The sequence below is a fragment of the Saccoglossus kowalevskii genome, chromosome 4, assembly GCF_978046115.1.
Source record: "Saccoglossus kowalevskii chromosome 4, keSacKowa6.1, whole genome shotgun sequence".
Lineage (NCBI taxonomy): Eukaryota > Metazoa > Hemichordata > Enteropneusta > Harrimaniidae > Saccoglossus > Saccoglossus kowalevskii.
The window spans coordinates 34,224,643-34,244,808 of NC_140644.1; the positions used below are offsets into that span (position 1 = coordinate 34,224,643).

General features: G+C 35.1%; 1 protein-coding gene across 4 annotated transcripts in view; it reads left to right on the forward strand.

Moving 5' to 3' along the window:
- Positions 1–2,477: 2,477 nt before the first annotated feature.
- LOC100371617 (protein mesh-like) overlaps positions 2,478–20,166 on the forward strand; it is a 219,881-nt gene continuing 202,192 nt past the window's right edge. For 3 of the 4 annotated variants that reach the window (XR_014929109.1, XM_085498086.1, XM_085498087.1), the window contains exons 1-8: positions 2,478–2,676; positions 5,069–5,280; positions 8,235–8,460; positions 8,568–8,669; positions 10,666–10,793; positions 13,598–13,885; positions 14,187–14,321; positions 19,852–20,014. Coding sequence is in view for 3 of the 4 variants with exons in the window: in XM_085498086.1 (XP_085354212.1) it covers positions 2,592–2,676; positions 5,069–5,280; positions 8,235–8,460; positions 8,568–8,669; positions 10,666–10,793; positions 13,598–13,885; positions 14,187–14,321; positions 19,852–20,014 (1,339 nt within the window). In the remaining variant the exon portion in view is untranslated. Of the gene's footprint in view, positions 2,677–5,068; positions 5,281–8,234; positions 8,461–8,567; positions 8,670–10,665; positions 10,794–13,597; positions 13,886–14,186; positions 14,322–19,851; positions 20,015–20,166 lie in introns of those variants that run through there. The other variant, XM_085498088.1, reaches the window with a different exon arrangement.

A 20,166-nucleotide genomic window follows, 5' to 3' on the forward strand; every position in this document is an offset into this window, starting at 1 on the left:
TGGTTAAAATTAGTTGAAGTAAAAAATAGCTGGAACCCCAAAATATGTTATATCATGCTTAAACGATTAGACAAAACAGGCAGACTTACTTGGGATACCCACATAAACATCGCCTGTTCAAATATGGTTTCGGTATTGTCTGGTTTGAAAAACAAGTTGGAGACACTGCAAATTTCTTAGAGATATTTACTCAAAGAATAAAAACAATTTGTCAGCAAGAATGGCATGCCTCAATTTCACAATCATCCAGACTGTGCACTTTCGGAAAAATCAAAGTAGTATTAAAACCTGGGAGATTTATTGGCAAGCAATTATAGACTAAAATATATACTGACGAGTTTTCGCTGTTTTGGCCATAAACAATGTTGAATTAGGTAGACACACAAAAGTATACTTAGATCAATAAATTTTTAGTTTTTGCAGTGATATGCTTGAATTTAGCATGGTAGAAAATGAAATTCACTTTGTTTTTATATGTCCATTTTAAATGATCTAAGGGTTGATTTTTTGTCAAATAATGCAATATGCAATTTTGCAAATACTGACAGTCTGGGCTTACTTCGTCGCCACACGATTTATCAACTAGTTCTGTATCTTATAAAAGTTTTCTAGCGACGAGATGAATATTAATCCAGCTTAACTTAGTACCATATGTTTATATGGATGTTGTATTGTTTTTTAAAACGTGCTATGCACTTTTCTACTCATTACATTTTCTACGATGGGCCCTGTACAGAAATAAAATTACATAATACAAAATTAACTAATACTAAAATGAATAATTGTAGAGAGATTTCGACATGAAATCGTGTCACTTTTATGTGCGCTAACATCTGCGAAGAGCGAAAAAAACTCGTGAGTAGCATTCAATCTTAAAATGCTTAGACAATAATGCTAAGATACGTATAGTCTTGTCTTTTTTGTGTACAACATTTTGCCGTAGTGGATCTATGGTGTGGGTGCGTTTGTCTGTGGGCGGGGAATGGCTCAGATCCCCTTCTCAAAAATAATATGGTAAAATAGTTCAATGATGTTATGTGAAATAACTTACCAACGTAACACAAAGTAAACCAATTGAATTTAAAACCGAGAATATCAAAATGCCTGTAACAGAGCTCAAAGAAACTTTTTTTAATATTGTAAAATTCACACGTTTCATGTCAAATATATTATTTTTGTTTTCGAACCCCCTACGGGTCTGATGCTGAGGCTTTTTTTCCTTATTCATTTAAGTGTGTATATCAAAAGGTTCCTTCAGTAGTTTGCATAGAACAGATGTGAGCTGTTCACATTTGAAGTGTTTTTCTATAGTACAATAATTTGATTAACAGCCATGAAGGTATCTTCATGAAACATCACACTCCACATAATATCTGAAAATTTTTTTTGTTTCAGTAAAATAAGTATGAACCTGGGATTGGAGAAAGTTACCCATGATAAATAAAACACACATGTGCATTATTTATGCAAGCGTTCACAGCCAGTCATGACGGACAATCTATATATGAACGATTCTCCGCCCTCGCTCTTTTTTACAAACGTTATTCTATATAAACAAATGAAAAATCTATATTGAAGTATGCTGCAGTCGACGTGTCGCGCATAATCGGCATTTGTGTTGATAAACGTTGGTTTTCCCACAATCCAATGCGCTCTTCCAGAGGAAATCACAAGTACGAGTTTTGACCTGGGACCAACGTGAACTAAGTACCGCCAGTGAATCTTCGATATCCTCCAATCACAAAGGAAGTTACCTAACTAGTTAAAGCTTGGTAACGTATCAGTTTGTACTCATTGGTCCGCCATTTTTGTTTATATATGAGACCCATATCTCGCGCATGCGTGGAGCGACGATCACCGCCCTTTTGTTTTGTTTCATAAATCAGAGTTTAGTTTTGTTTTGTGAATTAGAGGCATATGTCAAGTAGCTGCAAGTAGATATTGTCGATGTTGTTGATAAATTGATTATTGGGTATAACAAAAATAAACATATTTTTTATAATATACACAAAACCGTTCTTATTCGTATCGCGCATTGAATGGCTATTTGCGCCAAGAGTGAACAAACCTATCAATGCTCTCGGGCGTGAAAACTCGTACTATAGAACGAGGTGCAATCCGTTGGTCCGTCCACACACTTACGTAATTTGACAACTGATACTATGCACTCAACTCCATTCAAGCAAAACCCCGTAAATCAGATTCATTTCCTTCGTGACGCTGAATGACAATTGAAGCCCTAAATAAGTCCATTCGGAAATATATGAAATAAACTCATTCCTTGAGTGAGGCGGGTGTTGTAAAGTAAAGTAAAGTGCCATGTGTCATGCAACACCCTGTGTCGAAAAAAAACCTCTTCATTTCCATCGCAGTGTGGGAAGACGAGTCCCGGAAAAAGAAATTCATCCGCCCCTATAGTTCTGCAATACCGCTTGGCGGAAGGACACTTCATCGATACACAGACGTGTAACGCAAGTAAACAGTTTTGGTTTCACTCACAATGGTTCCCAATCACTAAAGTCAAAGAGCACATCGTTTTGTCAATCCACCGTGACGCCAGACGAAAATATCATTTATAGTGACGCCACGAAATGAAGCGAAATATGTATTTTTTATCCAAGATTCTTGTTGTATGTATCTTATATGCACTGACTTTAAAAGGAGTGACCATGCAAGGTAGGTTATTTGTTTCCGGGTGCCATTTTGTTTCGAGAACTTTTTCTCCTGTTGGGGAAACATTTAAAAGTTCTGAGATAGTTGTATAATGGCATATGGCGCACGTGTTAAATTTGTTTCCATTTGAACTAAAATGTAATGTGTATTATGAAGGAATGTTCGACCATTGCCGCATAATTCCTAAAAATAGCTGTCTGGGTAAATAATTTGACTGTATTTTGAAATAATGCGACAAGTTTATGAAAAAATTGTGTTCGTGCATGTTACTTTATTATTTCATTTTGTATTACCTTTGTAATGTAGGACGGTCTCGGTCGATTTACTGACAATGCTGTAATCACTCCGCGGGTCATACTTCATTTGTTTGACATAAAGCATTTGACTAGCTTTCATAGACATTGTAAGGTGGCAGTACACTAGTAGTCTTTTTGATCATTTTTGTGTTTTTTTTTTTCAAAAAAGAAAATTAAAAAAAAACTTTGGCATTTGCTATAATATGTACTGTCATATTATACTTTGTTAAAACATGTGTTTGTTTTTTTCGTATGACGTTTTTGTTTCCGCATGATACACGGTGTAATTACTTCTTCAATGTCATTCATGATTATCAAACATAACTACAACCATCCCAAGTTGGTTATAATAATATTTGTCGTCGTTTAGATTGCTTTTGCCAAATCGTATTTAGATTTCGTGAGAATGTGCTCCTATGTTCTCTAAATTATCTTCCGAAAAAAATATGTTACTTCACAGATATACTAAAATGTAAAGAAACAGTTACCATTTTAAAAATAATGGAAACAATAATTAGGAAAAAACAAAATACGTATTTATATTTAATAATGTATTTATTACAATGGTGTATTTTTTTGTTGACAGCAAGTACAGTAGATATGCTATTACCGTTGTTATTCACGTTACTCATTTATCGTTACTTTAAAACAAACACAGTCTACACGATAACGTGTTTTTTCGAAATTGTCAATCCAAATGCTTTCTGCATATTTATAGGATTTTGTTGTCTACGATACGATACTCAAGTCTTTATAAACCCAAGGACGGTCATGCGCAAGGCTTCAAAGGGGATTCCCCAGTCAACAGTATTATTATGCAAATACACTTTTTCATCGCAACGCTTAGCCAATGCGATTCTACGTGTCGGGGTGTATATTGAACGATATCATTTTCCACAGGGGTCGTCATTAAACTGAGGGTGAATACTTCTCTCTACTACTAGTAGTTATTATGCGCCAACGATAATGGTGCGATAATTTTTGACGAGGCTTATTACTATGCTGCTTCATTGAGACGAGGCTACGTTAGCTAGGATTATCTCGTTACTTTGATGTTACTTTAGTGATTTAAAGTTGTCGGATTATTTATTTAGATTAATCGGTTATTTTTATTGACGTGTCGCATTTTCCGATGATTTAAACGCAGAAGCATTGTTAATTGCATCCAAGTTGTTATATCATCGTTGTTCTCGGCATCAGTGCATTTTGTATAAGATTTACATTGAAATGATAGGATTTGGCACGATTTTCCATGCAAATCATTTATTGCTTGAAAAGTTGCAACAGTTTGATCCTTATTTGTTTAATCTATGGATTTGAACCCCGTTAATATGTGTGAGAAATGAAGTGACAATTTTTTGTTCCGACGTCCAGTTAGTTGTCACATTTCACACTAGTCTTCTCCGCAAGCTGGTGTACGAAATCCGACGACCAGTTAGTTGTCACATTTCTCACCAGTCTTCTCCGCAAGCTGGTGTACGAAATCCGACGTCCAGTAAATTGTCACATTTCTCATCAGTCTTCTCCACAAGCTGGTGTACGAAATCCGACGTCCAGGCAGTTGTCACATTTCTCATCAGTCTTCTCCGCAAACTGGTGTACGAAATCCGACGTCCAGTTAGTTGTCACATTTCTCATCAGTCTTCTCCACAAGCTGGTGTACGAAATCCGACGTCCAGGCAGTTGTCACATTTCTCATCAGTCTTCTCCACAAGCTGGTGTACGAAATCCGACGTCCAGGCAGTTGTCACATTTCTCACCAGTCTTCTCCGCAAGCTGGTGTACGAAATCCGACGTCCAGTAAATTGTCACATTTCTCATCAGTCTACTCCACAAGCTGGTGTACGAAATCCGACGTCCAGGCAGTTGTCACATTTCTCATCAGTCTTCTACGCAAACTGGTGTACGAAATTTCTTACAATCGAGCACAGTTCTAACATAGTTTATTGGAAATAAAAAAAAATATCAAATAAACCTAATCCTTTCAAAACAAGAACGCATTTGAGTTATTTAGACTGTGGGGGGGGGGAGGGGGTTCATAAAACATACTTGAGTATAATGTATGTTAAAATGTGAGACATAACCAATTTTTCTTTCAGGTGATTTAACAAACGAGGAGTTTGAGCATATCTTCCAATTTGTTGTCAACAACGAAGACCGCATTAATACTACAGTCAATTTTGTAATAGGAATTGGGTTTGACATGACACAGAGAGATGAGTTTGAGTTTGCGTTGCCAGGAGTAAATTATTACAATGTCCTCTACAGATTACGAAGTCTTTCCGACTTAGAAATCGATACACTCTTCAGGGTAAGTAAGAAACACCTTTTTGTTTAATTATTTAAATTTATTTCCAGAAATGTTTCGGTGAATTCATAAATCTGTCGGAGATTGTTTTAGCATCGAGCTTGGTGCAGATTTGGGATTGGGCCATTCCAGTTTATATCTGCACCCCCCTGTTGATGAGGTCGGATTTCCAGCACTGTATGATGGGGAAAATACCCCGAAATTCCAAATGTATATGGAGAAACAGAATTTGGAAATTCAGACGAGTGTGGAAAAAAAGTCTGGAAATTCGGGCAGTTATGGCTACTAAATTAAATATGGCCTAGTTTATCTCACCACATACCGGTTGATGAGGTTGGATTTCCAACACTGTATGACTAAAAAAACTTGGAATTCTTACTGTATTGGGCCAGTATGAAATAGTTATTTCTGAAATTAGATAATGATGGTGGGACGAATGAGCTCATCAACACCATGAATCAGGGCTAGTTTGGATTTCCATTATCAGATATAAAATGTTGAACTTGGTAAATTAGCATATGATAGGAGTTATATTTGGAAATCCTACTCTGTATGGTGTCACAAAGGAACTCATCAACACCATAAGTAGGACCTATAGTTTTGGATTTCCATTACTGTATGGTGAATGATGATTTGGAAATAAAACTTTGTATGACTTATACACCCATGGAAATTATACCCTGTATGAAGTAAACACACAAACTCATCAACAGGGGGGTGCAGATATAAACTGGAATGGCCCATTCTGACAGCATACCAGTCAGCCAATCCGCTATAGTTAATTTTGCCTAATCAGCTATCGTTTCCTTTACCCGGCCACCGGGACATATCCCGGGCAGTTCCATGTTCCAAGTTTGCTGTATCGTGTCAATGTCAATGTCATATGTATGTAGAGTGTAATAAACCTGTTGTCATCTAACGTACTGCCGACTCGCATCGCTTCCTTATTTCAAGAACCAACCTTCTATACAAAATCCAATATTACAAAATACGTTTAGTAATCGTACTTTGGTCCGATTTCTGGTGAAGTTCTTTACATATCCTTTAGTGATTGTGGTCAATGTATAGTGTATGTGAACAATGGGCCGATAAGCTGAGTGACAAAGGTGACCTGATGGGCACATCACACGTTATACGTGTATGTATTATACCACTCCTTGAATGCCATCAAATATCACCTACTCGGTTCAGTCAATAGAGTAATTAGAAACATGGAACTGTTCAATTCAAGTTGTATACTTTAAATAAACAACCTCGTTCTGATTATTACTGTGTTCAACGGGGTTAGTAAACGGAGTCGTTTGACACAGCCTTTTACTAATACGGACAAAGTATCTGTATTAAAGCAACTAAATGTGTAAAATGTGTTTCTGACTGAAACTGTCCCTACTAAATATCTGCAACACAATCAGAACAGTACGGTACTTTGCAAGCCCCAACCACAGCTACAAAGTAATCCAATCCAATAATCCGATCCAATCTGGCAATAGATACAGATATCTAAAGATTCGCATTACCATGGCTACCGGGTCAGGCTCGTCTAAAAAATTCAATTGATTGGTTCTAGCACAGTCCCTCTATCCCCGGTCTGGAAACGACTAACGTTCTTTTGTCTCGAACCGCAGTGCGGGAAAACAAACCGTTCACACGCGGGCGGAGGGAGTCAGGAAGTCAGACAGATTACAATACCTTCAAAATTTACCGTCATGCAAAGCGATACCTCATTGTATGACTTCACTTTGACTTCAAATTCGGGCAACCACAACGTAAACAAACATGTAAACAAAATTATCACTATGAAATTTGGGTTTTTGGAACCCTGATACGCATCACAACCAGCCTACAAACTCATAAACATCCAGTTCCTGCAGTTCAAAGATTAATATCGGGAATTATGTTCATTTTCTCGTTTTAATAAGGAAAAAAACTTCGCGTGCCAACATGCTGACATCGCTAAACAAATCTTGTCAAAATGGCGTCGTTCATGTTAACGTAGTCGATCGAAAAACCTGTGATATTTCTGATTATTGGGGGGGTTCATAACAGTTCAAGTCAACTATACAACAACTAATGACTTTATTCTATGCAAAAGTATATAACAATGCTTCAATGTTTGTATATAAATGATTTTTTTTAGCACAGAATTGAGTACATTGTCATTTCAAAACGTCGCCATTTGCATTTACGATCTAAAAAGCATCCATAAAAGTCGCTCAATTTAACATTAATAAAATGCGGTGTGACAAATAACAAATCAGCCCACCAATTTTTAATGATATGTTTCGATCATAAAATGTCAAATTTGAAGACAAATATTGGTTTCGCGCTGAGAAGTATGGTAAATAAAATTGAATTAATTTCAATCACCCCAAAATCAAAAACGACAAATATCTGGGTAAAGGTATGAAAATTTGTTGCGAAAATGTGTCGCTGCTGGTAAAATAGATGAATTAAAGAACTACTCGCCGGCTAAAATATGACCTTATACAGATATCCTGATTAAAAAATTATGTGAAAAAGTACGAATTCTGGAATAAACAACTAAGTTGTAAAAAAAATACATAACACTGACGATGTAAAATCACGTACTGATCACGTGACAATGCTTTGCCCACACCCGCAATGCGCCTTTGCCAGGGAAGGAGACCAATTCACACCTAATACAATGACCGTTTCTAGACCGGGGATAGAGGGACTGTGGTTCTAGCTCATCAAAAATCGTCAAAATTTGTTGGGTGATTGTACACTGGAGAAGGATCTATCTAAAATCTCATATTTCATGGCAACAGGTCTCTTTCACTAAGATCCAAGATATTTATCTTTTCCCGAATGCAACCTGTTCTAAAAAAATATGAAATTGGTACATTAATCATAATTATCTTGTTTATTAATTAACAAACAACACAATGCCGGAAACAATGAGTAGGAGATTAATGTGTATTTACTGTTTTTGATAGGTGATTAATCTTCCCAGACACATTGAACGCGTCCAGAATGAAATACCAATGTTTAGCATGTACTCTCTAGACGTGAAAACATCACTTGTAGATGCCGCTGTGGGTAAAACTCTTACTGATGATGTGAAACATCTGATTAATGATCCGAATAGTTCATGGACTAAGGTTGCGGTAGTTTATTTAGACAACGAAAATGTCTGGAATTCTGAACATTTAGGTACCGTCGGTAAGATGGTATTATTGTGTTCCTATATTATCGTGTTATATTATTTACAGGAAAAGAATTGTATATATTAATATCATTGCTAATAATGGTATTCATTATCGTCATAGCAACAGAGAAGAGAATGAGGACAAACTGCAAGGTATTCTTCTCATATGGTCAGTCATATAATCCGTCTATTTCCGAGTACAACCCTTGCTCTAAAGAATACGGTAAGTTATTATAAATATAATAATAATACATATAAAGTGGTAATGTTAGACGATGTGAAAGGTGAACACACCCAAACAGATTATAATACACTTATCCTTTACAATGTTTCTATATCAGGGCTATAGCAAATTAGTGGTACAGTAATATTGAGTGATCCAGTATACATTTCTACGGCAATAGTTTATTTTAGGAACTATACGGCTTACTTAAGTGCATTACTTATATAGCCTGATGCTTTCCCACGTTTGTAATTATAATTTGGTCTTTGTCGATCGTCAAGTGGCAACGTAAGTGAACAAAAAACTGTTAACATTGCGATAAAAAAGTTTTTACGGGAATCTACCACACCATAGTGTTAAATCGTAAACCTTATAAGTGAGATGTGAAAATACGGCATTGTCTTCAAAACCATTCATTACTAATTGGTGTCAATGATCTTGAAATTTTGATGACGCCATGGACTAGTGAATCACACGATATGTGAACCTTACATTGACATTTCCTTGTTTTAGCTAGTATTTACACATTTGTAACTTTTTAAATAACATTGGCGATGAAATGTTTAAACAGATAATTGACAGTTTTTTCGATCAATGGGCAAATCGTAAACATGAGATTAAATTGTTACAATCACCGTGTAACTACTGCACATGGTGACTTCTTTGCTTAACCACAGTCCCTCTATCCCCGGTCTGGAAATTGGCCTCCTTCCCTGGCAAAGGCGCATTGCGGGGTTGGGAAAAGCATTGTCACGTGATCAGTACGCAGCCGACCACTACTTTTACATCGTCAGTGTTATGTATTTTTTTACAACTTAGTTGTTTATTCCAGAATTCGTGCTTTTTTACATAATTTTATAATCAGGATATCTGTATAAGGTCATATTTTGCCGGCGAGTAGTTCTCCAATTCATCTATTATACCAGCAGCGACACATTTTCGCAACAAATTTTCATACTTTTTCCCAGATTTGTGTCGTTTTTGATTTTGGGGTGATTGAAATGAACTCTATTTTATTTACCATACTTCTCGGCGCGAAACCAATATTTGTCTTCAAATTTGACATTTTATGATCGAAACATATCATTAAAAATTGGTGGGCTGATATGTTATTTGTCACACCGCATTTTATTAATGTTAAATTGAGTGACTTTTATGGATGCTTTTTAGATCTTAAATGCAAATTGCAACGTTTTGAAATGACAATGTAATCAATTCTGTGCTAAAAAAAATCATTTATATACAAGCATTGAAGCATTGTTATATACTTTTGCATAGAATAAAGTCATTAGTTGTTGTATAGTTGACTTGAACTGTTATGAACCCCCAGGAATCAGATATATCACAGGTTTATCGATCGATCACGTTAACATGAACGACGCCATTTTGACAAGATTTGTTTAGCGATGTCAGCATGTTGGCACGCGAAGTTTTTCCCCTATTAAAACTAGAAGATGAATATAATTCCCGATATTAATCTTTACTTTGTAGGAACTGGATGTTTATGAGCTGGTAGGCTGGTTTTGATGCGCATCACCGTTAAAAAAAATCAAATTTCATAGTGATAATTTTGTTTACATGTTTGTTTACGTTGTGGTTGCCCGAATTTGAAGTCAAAGTGAAGTCATACAATGAGGTATTGCTTTGCATGACGGTAAATTTTCCGATTTTAATGAATATTTTGACGGTATTGTAATCTGTCTGACGTCCTTACTCCCTCGGCCCGGGTGTGAACGGTTTGTTTACCCGCACCGCGGATCGAGACAAAAAAACGCTAGTCGTTTCCAGACCGGGGATAGAGAGACTGCGGCTTAACTTAATTTAATCCAATTATTAATTACATAGGTACAACCTTTGTAGTACAGAAAACATTTTCGTATTCATAGGTTGCCCGTCAGTGCTCCTCGGGCTGCGTGATTTGTCATTCGATGTCCGTCGTCGTATGCAATATCATTACATGCACATATTAAGCTTTCACTCTCAACTGAATTTACAGAAATATTCTACCCATATGGACCGGAGATTGGTGATGAAACAAATCCAATTAATGATGATGGAAGCTCTGGTGAACAGTTTATATCGATCCCGTTCCCGTTTTTTGAAACGTTCCATGATTCTTTATGGGTAAGGTTTACATAACATAGAGCAATGCGCTAATCATACATAAATATTTTCTTACACTGTACTTACTTTGTAAACAATGCCCAAATTACTCTATGAATAGTATCGTACGTCACATATGTTGATTCGATTATAAGTTTATATACGACCTTTATCGTATACGTGCTATACTAGTGCGAATTATATTAGATAATACCAAGGCACTTTGTGATGAAAATAATTGATATCTTAGAAAAGAACACGTTTGATTTTTATTTGACTTGAAATCTGCCAAACCATTCATATATTAATGTCTTGACACCCACCCTTTGCGAATGTCGTTCTTTCGTCCATACATTTTACGCTATTGTCACCAGTCTGAAATACACTTAAAAGTATATGAAAGTATTCCCTTGGCTCACAGTGGTGATTGCGGCCCGAATTGTATTTAACTCAGTCGCTGCGGGCGCACCCCATTTCGCATGATTACGCAAGAGAGCGTAGTGATCTCAAGGTAACACGATACATCCCACAATGCAACTTTACGAGTTAGGACGGTTAGACAGTTAGTTACTAAATAGTCAGGGTTAGAGTAGTCAAGTTGAGTAGAGGACAACGAGAGAGTTGGTTCGAAGACCGAGTGAATTCAGTATGGCTCACCACTTTGCGTTGATGTACATTAGGCCTCGGAACGTGCAACTCTGGATGTGTGTCATATTATAAAGTGATGAAAACAACATACAGTGACTTGCGTAAATAATTGTTGAGCAGTTCAAATATCACCTATGCGATTCCCAGAAGGTACTCTCAAATCTAAGCAACATACTCCGAATTCAACCCAGACAGCGTCACACATTTCTCCCGGACGACGAACCACCAACCAACCCAAAACCCAGAAAAAACAAGGAAATACACGCGCAAAATCAAAATAAAATTCGGGCAGCAATCACCACTGTGATTGCTCATATTGTGTATAAGGTTCAGGGGTGGATAACAAGAGACGAACTGGTGTACACTATAACAGATGACTTTATTGAAACTCCTGCCGTGGTGTGTCAAAGCACCCACTTATATACACAAGTTTACATTCCTTGCATTTTGGCGGAAAGTGACTTTGGCCTGGTACATGATTGGGTAATAGGGGGACGAGCTGATAGGTAAATAACTATTAATGAGGTTGGTTTTTGGCTAAAATTAACGTACTATGATTGGCTAAATTATTTGCAGGCAGAATCCTAAATAGACATCAAGCTCGGCTAGTTGTATTTCCGATACATATAGCCAAGGGAATACTTTCATATACTTGTAAGTGTATATTCAGACTGGTGACGCTATACTACTTTAAAAAATCTCGGTGCTTACATTACTCTATATTTTCGTATTTGTTATTTGACGGTATTGTTGATGTTGCATTAGGATTCATTCATGAATTAATTCTGAACATGATTTATTCCAAAATCCAGTAAAAGACACGAAGTAGATCAAAAATTAGAGTACGTTATAAAACATATTTATCACTACTAGTTTTAGTCAGATTATTTATTCAAAGTCATAACTGTCACGTGCTCGATATAAAACCTTTTATATCATAAGACATCTACGGTTTATCCTTGTTTTATTATACTTTTCACTAAATAGTGTAAGAACATGGGACAGAGCGATCATTGTAGTACCATCGCTATCACGATGCATGTGCCGCCCACATGCTTATTGCTTATGCTTCTTATTCCTTTTTCCTTATCCTTCTATGTCCGCTGGATCTTATTGTTTTTTTTACGTTTCGATTACATTTCTGTTTCGAAATTGTTTTTGATTTTCGATAAAATTTAACATTGTATTATTGAACCATTAATTTTGCATTTACCTCTGTTCAAACACTAGGCATATTACTACATTAAATTAAATTGAAGCATACAGTGTAACACCACATGACATTGGAGTTGTTTCAGACGATGCCCTCACGTGCGCTGTTACCTATACATGTTCTTATTACACTTGTGTAGTTGTTTGCACATGTTCATAATCAATTGTTTAAATTTACTAGTTTCTTATAAGGTTTTATCCGATCTCTAAAAGCTTGCTGCTATAGGTAAAAAAATTGTTGAATGAGTCAGTAAGAAACTCATCTGGACACTCACCTTAATAAAACAATAAACACCAAGAGCCTGAGTAGCCAGTCCACCACAAGTTCTCTAGTTAAGACTAATTCCGCACATTGTTTTATAGTTATGCCCAATATTTACTGATATCTAGTGTTATTTTTCTACCACAAAGGTAATATTTCAGCATATGGCAATTTCCCCAGCGAACAGTAAACAGCTGAGTACGATACCAAACAAATAAAATGCGAATAATTTAACCAGGTAGACCCCTGTTAAACAACTTTTTGAACAGGGACCAATGGTTGACACGGTCAAATGCCTTGGTGGAATCAACAAAGGATGCATATAAAAGGCTATTATACGAATGATAATAGTTAATAATTTCTTTCATAGCATAAATGCACATATCCGTAGAGTGTCCAGGTTTAAACCCAAATTTCTGTGTTCAGGAAACCACGAATTCTGTTTAAGATAATAGTTTCTAAAATCTTAGAGGAGACAATGGAAATGCCAAAAGGCCTGTAGTTACCCTTTCAGGTCAAGTCACCTGATCTTTTTCACTATAGGAATCAGGATTGTTTTCATACAACCCCGAGGCAGAGAACCGTGGATCGGCATCGAATAAAAACAAGCGCGAGCATCAAGTATGTACCAATAATCCCCTCAAATTAGTGTCACGGAGCAAGGCATTAACGTAACTTTGCCATTACATTATTCATTCATTAGATAAACACCAATGGTATCATTTCCTTTATAATGGGAATAGAAGAGTATACCCCGCACCCATTTCCTTTGGGCGATACCTGGCGTGTTGTCGCACCGTTTTGGGCAGATGTTGACACACGAAATGGAGGAAATGTGTTCTGGCGACAAACGACAGATGAAAGACTACTTGCAAGAGCTACTCGCGATGTAATCACAAATACAATAGACCAACCCCACTTCAAATCAATATGGATGTTAGTAGCAACATGGGACGATGTTAGTTTCTACGGAGGATATGAAAGCCAATCCGTAAGTTATCTGTATTATATTTTTTGTTGATCAGAATTACTGTGTGTGTGATTGAACGATTATTTGTCTGGCTGATTTAGTTCGCCTTATATGATGAGGAAATTTTGTGGGGCTATTAATTTATAGTATAGTGATATATTGATGATTTTGTTTCTGAATCAAATAAACCGTTAGTATTATATGTAAATTTAATACATTTATATTCAAAGCCGTGATGTTAAAAGTCTTTAAAATTCGAATATATCAACTAGAACGCAAATACATATTGACTTTATGACAAAATCCATGTTGAATTCTGTAGAGAAACACTTTTCAAGCAGTGCTGATAACAAATGGACGACATTCGTTTACTTTATTTAATTATGGGAATATAACATGGACCACAGGGACAGCTAGTGACGGTGATACCAATGGTCTTGGTGGAACACCTGCAAAGGTGAGTGGTTAATGTGATACAATTTTGAATTTGTTTACAAGGCAACAGTTCTACGCACTGTTTGTCACTTCTGATAATTTGTTTTGTGACTGTGGATCTTAACTCAGGTTCCTGAAAAGGAATAGCCGTTAGTGAATGAAAATAGGTCCGTAAAAATAAAACACCTATCAATACATTGACTTCCATTCATATATTCATTCAGTGCTCTACGCTCTATGTTCTAGAGCAAAATGCTTTAGTAACAAATATCACTGATCACTTTATTGAAAGTGGCATGATCCTAACGGGCATTAGTGATCATTATTCAATTTTTGGTATCCTTAAAAATTTATATATGTTTTCAGACAAAAAAAACGATATTTACAAATACGACTTCCAAAACTTTAATTCAGAAGCCTTCTTGGCCGATTTAAGCACTACTTCATGGCGATCTGTTTATGACTGCTCTGATCCGAATACTGCCTATCCAGAATTTTATGTTAAATTTAATATTGTTTCTATGAAGCATCTTGAACGGAAAAAAGTTGGGAAACAAATACTCTAAAAAACCTTGGCTAACTAGAGGACTATTGAAATCAATCAGCACAAAACACAAATTATTTTTTAAATTTGTTGTTACCCGCTTGAACACAAATAAAACATGGCAGGTTATGAATGAGGTCCTAAATAAAACAAAAACAAAGTCAGCCCCCCCCCCCATGAATTAAATTCATCCAACGACAAACCTTTAACGAAAAGTTTTGATATCGGTGAAGAATTTAATAAATATTTCACAAATATTGGCCCGAACCTTGCCGCTAGTATAACGAACACGTGTTATTTTCGACAATATCTCACCGGGAGTCAAATTAACTCGTTCTTTTTCCACCCAGTTAGTGAGTCCGAAGTTTTCAATCAAATCAAATTTCATAATCCCAATAAATCAGCAGGACATGACGAAATACACCCTAAAACATTAATTCATTCAGCTAACATTATTGCCCGACCCATTGCTCACATTATTAATTGTTTGTTAACTCAAGGTGTTTTTCCTGATGACTTAAAAATTGCTAAGATTACACCCATTTACAAAAAAAAGTACTCCAACAGAGGTCAGTAACTATCGCCCTATTTCAATCCTACCAATCTTTAGCAAAATATTTGAATCGATTGTGAATAAACAATTCATAAGTTTCCTTGAAAAAAATCACATACTTTCAAACACGCAATTCGGTTTTCGCAAAAAACATAACACTAAACTCGCCCTAGCTGACCTGGTCACCAACATCGCAGATAACATGGACACTGGCTGCATTACTTTCGGAATTTTTATCATCCTGAAAAAAAGCATTTGATACAATTAATCACAAAATCTTACTCCACAAACTTGAACATTATGGTTTGAAAACTACCTTTTCAGCCGACAACAATCAGTCAATAATGATAACACACTATCTTCTTTCAACGAAATAAAGTGTTGATTTTCCACAAGGATCGATTTTAGGCCCTATTTTATTTTTAGTTTATATCAATGATATTATAAATTTCAGCGATGTTTTCGATTTTCGTCTTTTTGCAGACGACACAACTCTGTTTAAATTTGTCAAAGACAACACAATCTATTTCTCTGACATTAATGACGAATTCCAGAAAGTCTGTGAATGGTGTAATGCTAACCAACTTACTATTAACACACAGAAAGTCTGTGAATGGTGTAATGCTAACCAACTAACAATTAACACACAGAAAGTCTGTGAATGGTGTAATGCTAACCAACTAACTATTAACACACAGAAAGTCTGTGAATGGTGTAATGCTAACCAACTAACTATTAACACACAGAAAGTCTGTGAATGGTGTAATGCTAACCAACTAACTATTAACACACAGAAAGTCTGTGAATGGTGTAATGCTAACCAACTTACTATTAACACACAGAAAGTCTGTGAATGGTGTAATGCTAACCAACTAACTATTAACACACAGAAAACAAACTACATTATTATAAAGTCACCACAAAGAACAGTTACTACAGAGGGCAGTTTGGTCATTAATGGGTCACTAATAGAGGGAGTTTGTTTCACACGGTATTTAGGCGTGACATTTGACTGTAATTTACCGTGGAAACCTCATATAGATTTACTAACCAGACTAATCCCCAGGAAAGTGGGTATTATCTCACGGATTCGGCATTATGTTCCAAGGTCAATTCTTCTTCTTCTGTATAATTCCTTAATACTTCCCCATATTCCTTACTGTTTAGAGATTTGGGGAAACATATACTCGTCTTTCCTTGAACCAATCTTGCGCCTCCAGAAAAAAAGCCGTTCGTCTCATCACATTCTCCGACATTCATGCTCACACTGCCCCCTTCTTTAAAAACTTGGAATATTAGATGTTTACAAGTTATGTAAACTTCAAACATGTCTATTTGTTTTTGATCTAAAAAATTGTCGTTTTGCACATACAATAAATCATTATCTGGACCCAATACCCCACAATTATGCAACACGTCTAGCAATGGCTGATAGTTTTTATATCCCCAAAATGAATCTAACTTTATGCCAAAAAACAATTAAATTTACTGCAACACACCATTGGGATTTGCTTCCTAGCACAACAAAAATTAAATGAACAGACACACATTTAAATCCAAATTAAAAAATGCTCTACTAAGTCAGTGGAATGACGAAATATCTACTATAATTTCATTTCATATGTGTGTGTTTTTTGTTGCTGTTTTTTGTACATATATATATATATATATATATATATTGTTTGTTGTTACTATTCGGACTTTGTATGATTAAGTTTTTTTCTCCAAGTAATTGACAAAAATGCTTTAATCAGTTTATTATTTTCTTTCAACCTTTTTGTTAATTTAAGACTTTGAATGTATTCAATTATTTAAAGGTACAACTATGTACCTGTATATGACTTATTAATATTATTATTTACTGTTTAATTTGTTCATTCTTTCTAAGGGTGATGGACTAGACTAGGTCTAGGGAACTATTTTCATGATTCTCACTATAAACAATTTATATAAATATCTAAATGTATATTTATCTAAAATTCAAATTATAGACTTATTTACTTAATTTTATTTACTCATCTGTTTATACATCACATTTATTTGTATATTATTATATGTATATATGTTTATAGTGAAATAAACTTCATTCATTCATTCATTCATTCATTCATTCATTCATTCATTCATTCATTCATTCATTCATTCATTCATTCATTCATTCGTCCATTCATTCATTTTACCGTGATTGATTAACTAGTTTTGTAAAAGGCTATTCTCTTGTCCCAGTTTCAAGTGACAACACCGAGAATGTTATTCATTCACAATCAATTATTTCATCACATTTCTAATGGTCTGTTTGTATTGTTATATTCCATATTCCGTTGCAAAATGTCACATCGATGATATTGGTAGGTACAAGCGACAGACTAACATTCAAGAGCCGAGATCTTTACAGCCCAAAACAAAACAACACATTTCCCATGAAATTTAACAAATCTTGAAATGACGTGCAAATATTCAAGTTTAAATGCTAACAACGTACGCAATGTAATATATACAGAATATAATCGTATTGTTTGATGGTTATTGATTATTTATATTAAGAACGACTCAAGTAATACACGATACTTTGTTTAGCAGATAATATTATAATTATTCGAACTGTTCGCAAATTAGGGATGATTTCCGAAAAAACAATGAACAAACCTCAAGAGTAAATCATTAATTTTCAGATTTACTAGTAATATTTTAATTAATATATAAGAATAACCCGAGTAAAACCACCAATATTCACGATATTGATTGATTTAGTCATAGTCACTCATGATGTGTCAATCTGATTTCACGGACCAATCGGATTTCCGGGATACAGACTGAACTGTTATTATATATGGGTTTAAATACAATTTTTTGCACTGAGCTAAAATAAATTTCTCCAAATGCCTCCAAATAAAACAGTATGCAAATAAATTTAACTTCGCATTGGCATTATAAACAAAAATGTGCAACTGTAAACACAATTTTGACAGATTTGTTCCACAAAAGATTAATTGTGCAATAACAAACACAACACTTGCAAATCTTGCATCTGACATCACAGATCCCGTAAACTTTCGAAAATATCTAGAAACTTCTTTGACGTTTTCTTTTTCCACGAAATGCCATTGGTAGTAATTACATTCACTCCAGCTTGTTGTCCACGCATCTGATTTGATGGCTGACCCATTGGCCCATGTTATTAATGTTTTTTGAAACAAAGAATTTTCCCTGATCCACTGAAAATATTACCCATTTTCAGCAAACTAATATAATTTACTTTAATTTAAACAAACACTAAGTTTTTGAAGAAGCGAAGAGCCAAAGTTGCCTTGTAGACTTAATTTCAGATATTTCTGAAAACATTGATAATGTATTCCTTTGATATATTTAATGATTTCAAAAAGGCATTTGATAAGATAAACCTTATTCTGTTTACTAAACCACATCACCACGGTATTACGGAGTTGTCCTTTAAGTAATCGATAATAATTTGTCAGTATACTTAATACTTCCTCTTTACACAAGCAAATCCAAAGACGCGTCTCACAAGGATCGATTCTGGATCTAGTTTTATTTCTGGTATATAAAAATTACAATATAAACTCTGGTCTATTGCCGATGACACAAACTTGTTCAAATTCACATAGGACAGAAGTAATAACCTAACCATTATCAACAGAGTGTGGGTATTGTAAGGAAAACAAGTTATATGATTATTAAAATTCAATAAGGAACAATGAGAATGGAGAGCAGCCTTGGTATATATGGTATATACATAGAGTGTGTTGGCTCTACCAAATATTCAGATATAGCTATAAAACAGTACGTCAACTGGAAATTCCATATAGAAAAATAAAGAAAGTAATAGCTTCCAAAGTGGAAATTATTTCCTAGTTACGTCATTATGTTCCAAAATATATCCCCATTTTCCATGTTCCTGCAACATTTTAGTTATTGTATTAACATTTTGGAGAATACATACCATACATTTTTGAAACTATAAAGCCACCAAACTATGAAACTTTCAAATTCAACAAATACATGTAAGAAAATCCCATATAATAGTAAACATAGGATTGTATATAGTTTTCTCATATCCCATTTACGCTTAGTTTACGTTTAATTGCTTAATATATAGGATTCGGGACCACAATCTAGGTTAGTTTGATCAAACTATTCGTTGACCCCATTAGAGGCCATATTATTAAATAAATTATCATGCGACTATTTAGAGTGTAAAGGCATCTGGTGAAATAAACTTCATTCAATGTCATTCATAAGTGTCTCGTATGCTTTATTACGTTTGGATTATATCATCAATAAAATAATACAATTCCATCATTGGCATTTTTTGCGAACATACTGACTACCATACATCCATCCAATACAATTAGTTATGCTTGTGTGGTTATTGTTGAATTATTGTACTAATCTGTTAACATTGCAAGTTATTTCATTTTACTGTATCTTGGTCAGGTTGGCTTTAACGCAGGAGACAATTCAACATACTTTACAGTACCTACATCATTTACTCATGAAATAGTGAATATTGAGACTACTACCAATGTGGGTGTGACTGGGCGATACGTATTCCGGGTTGACGAAAGAAATGTTAGAGGAGTTGGATGCAATACGGAAGGTAAGAATACATTTTCGTTAATAAATACTCTTAATGGGAAAGTGGAAATAACACACCAAACCGTAGATCAATAGCCAAATGTCATTTTGGGCAAATACAAAATAATGAAATCTTAAATGTGATTATTTTACTGATATTATTATATGGGGCAG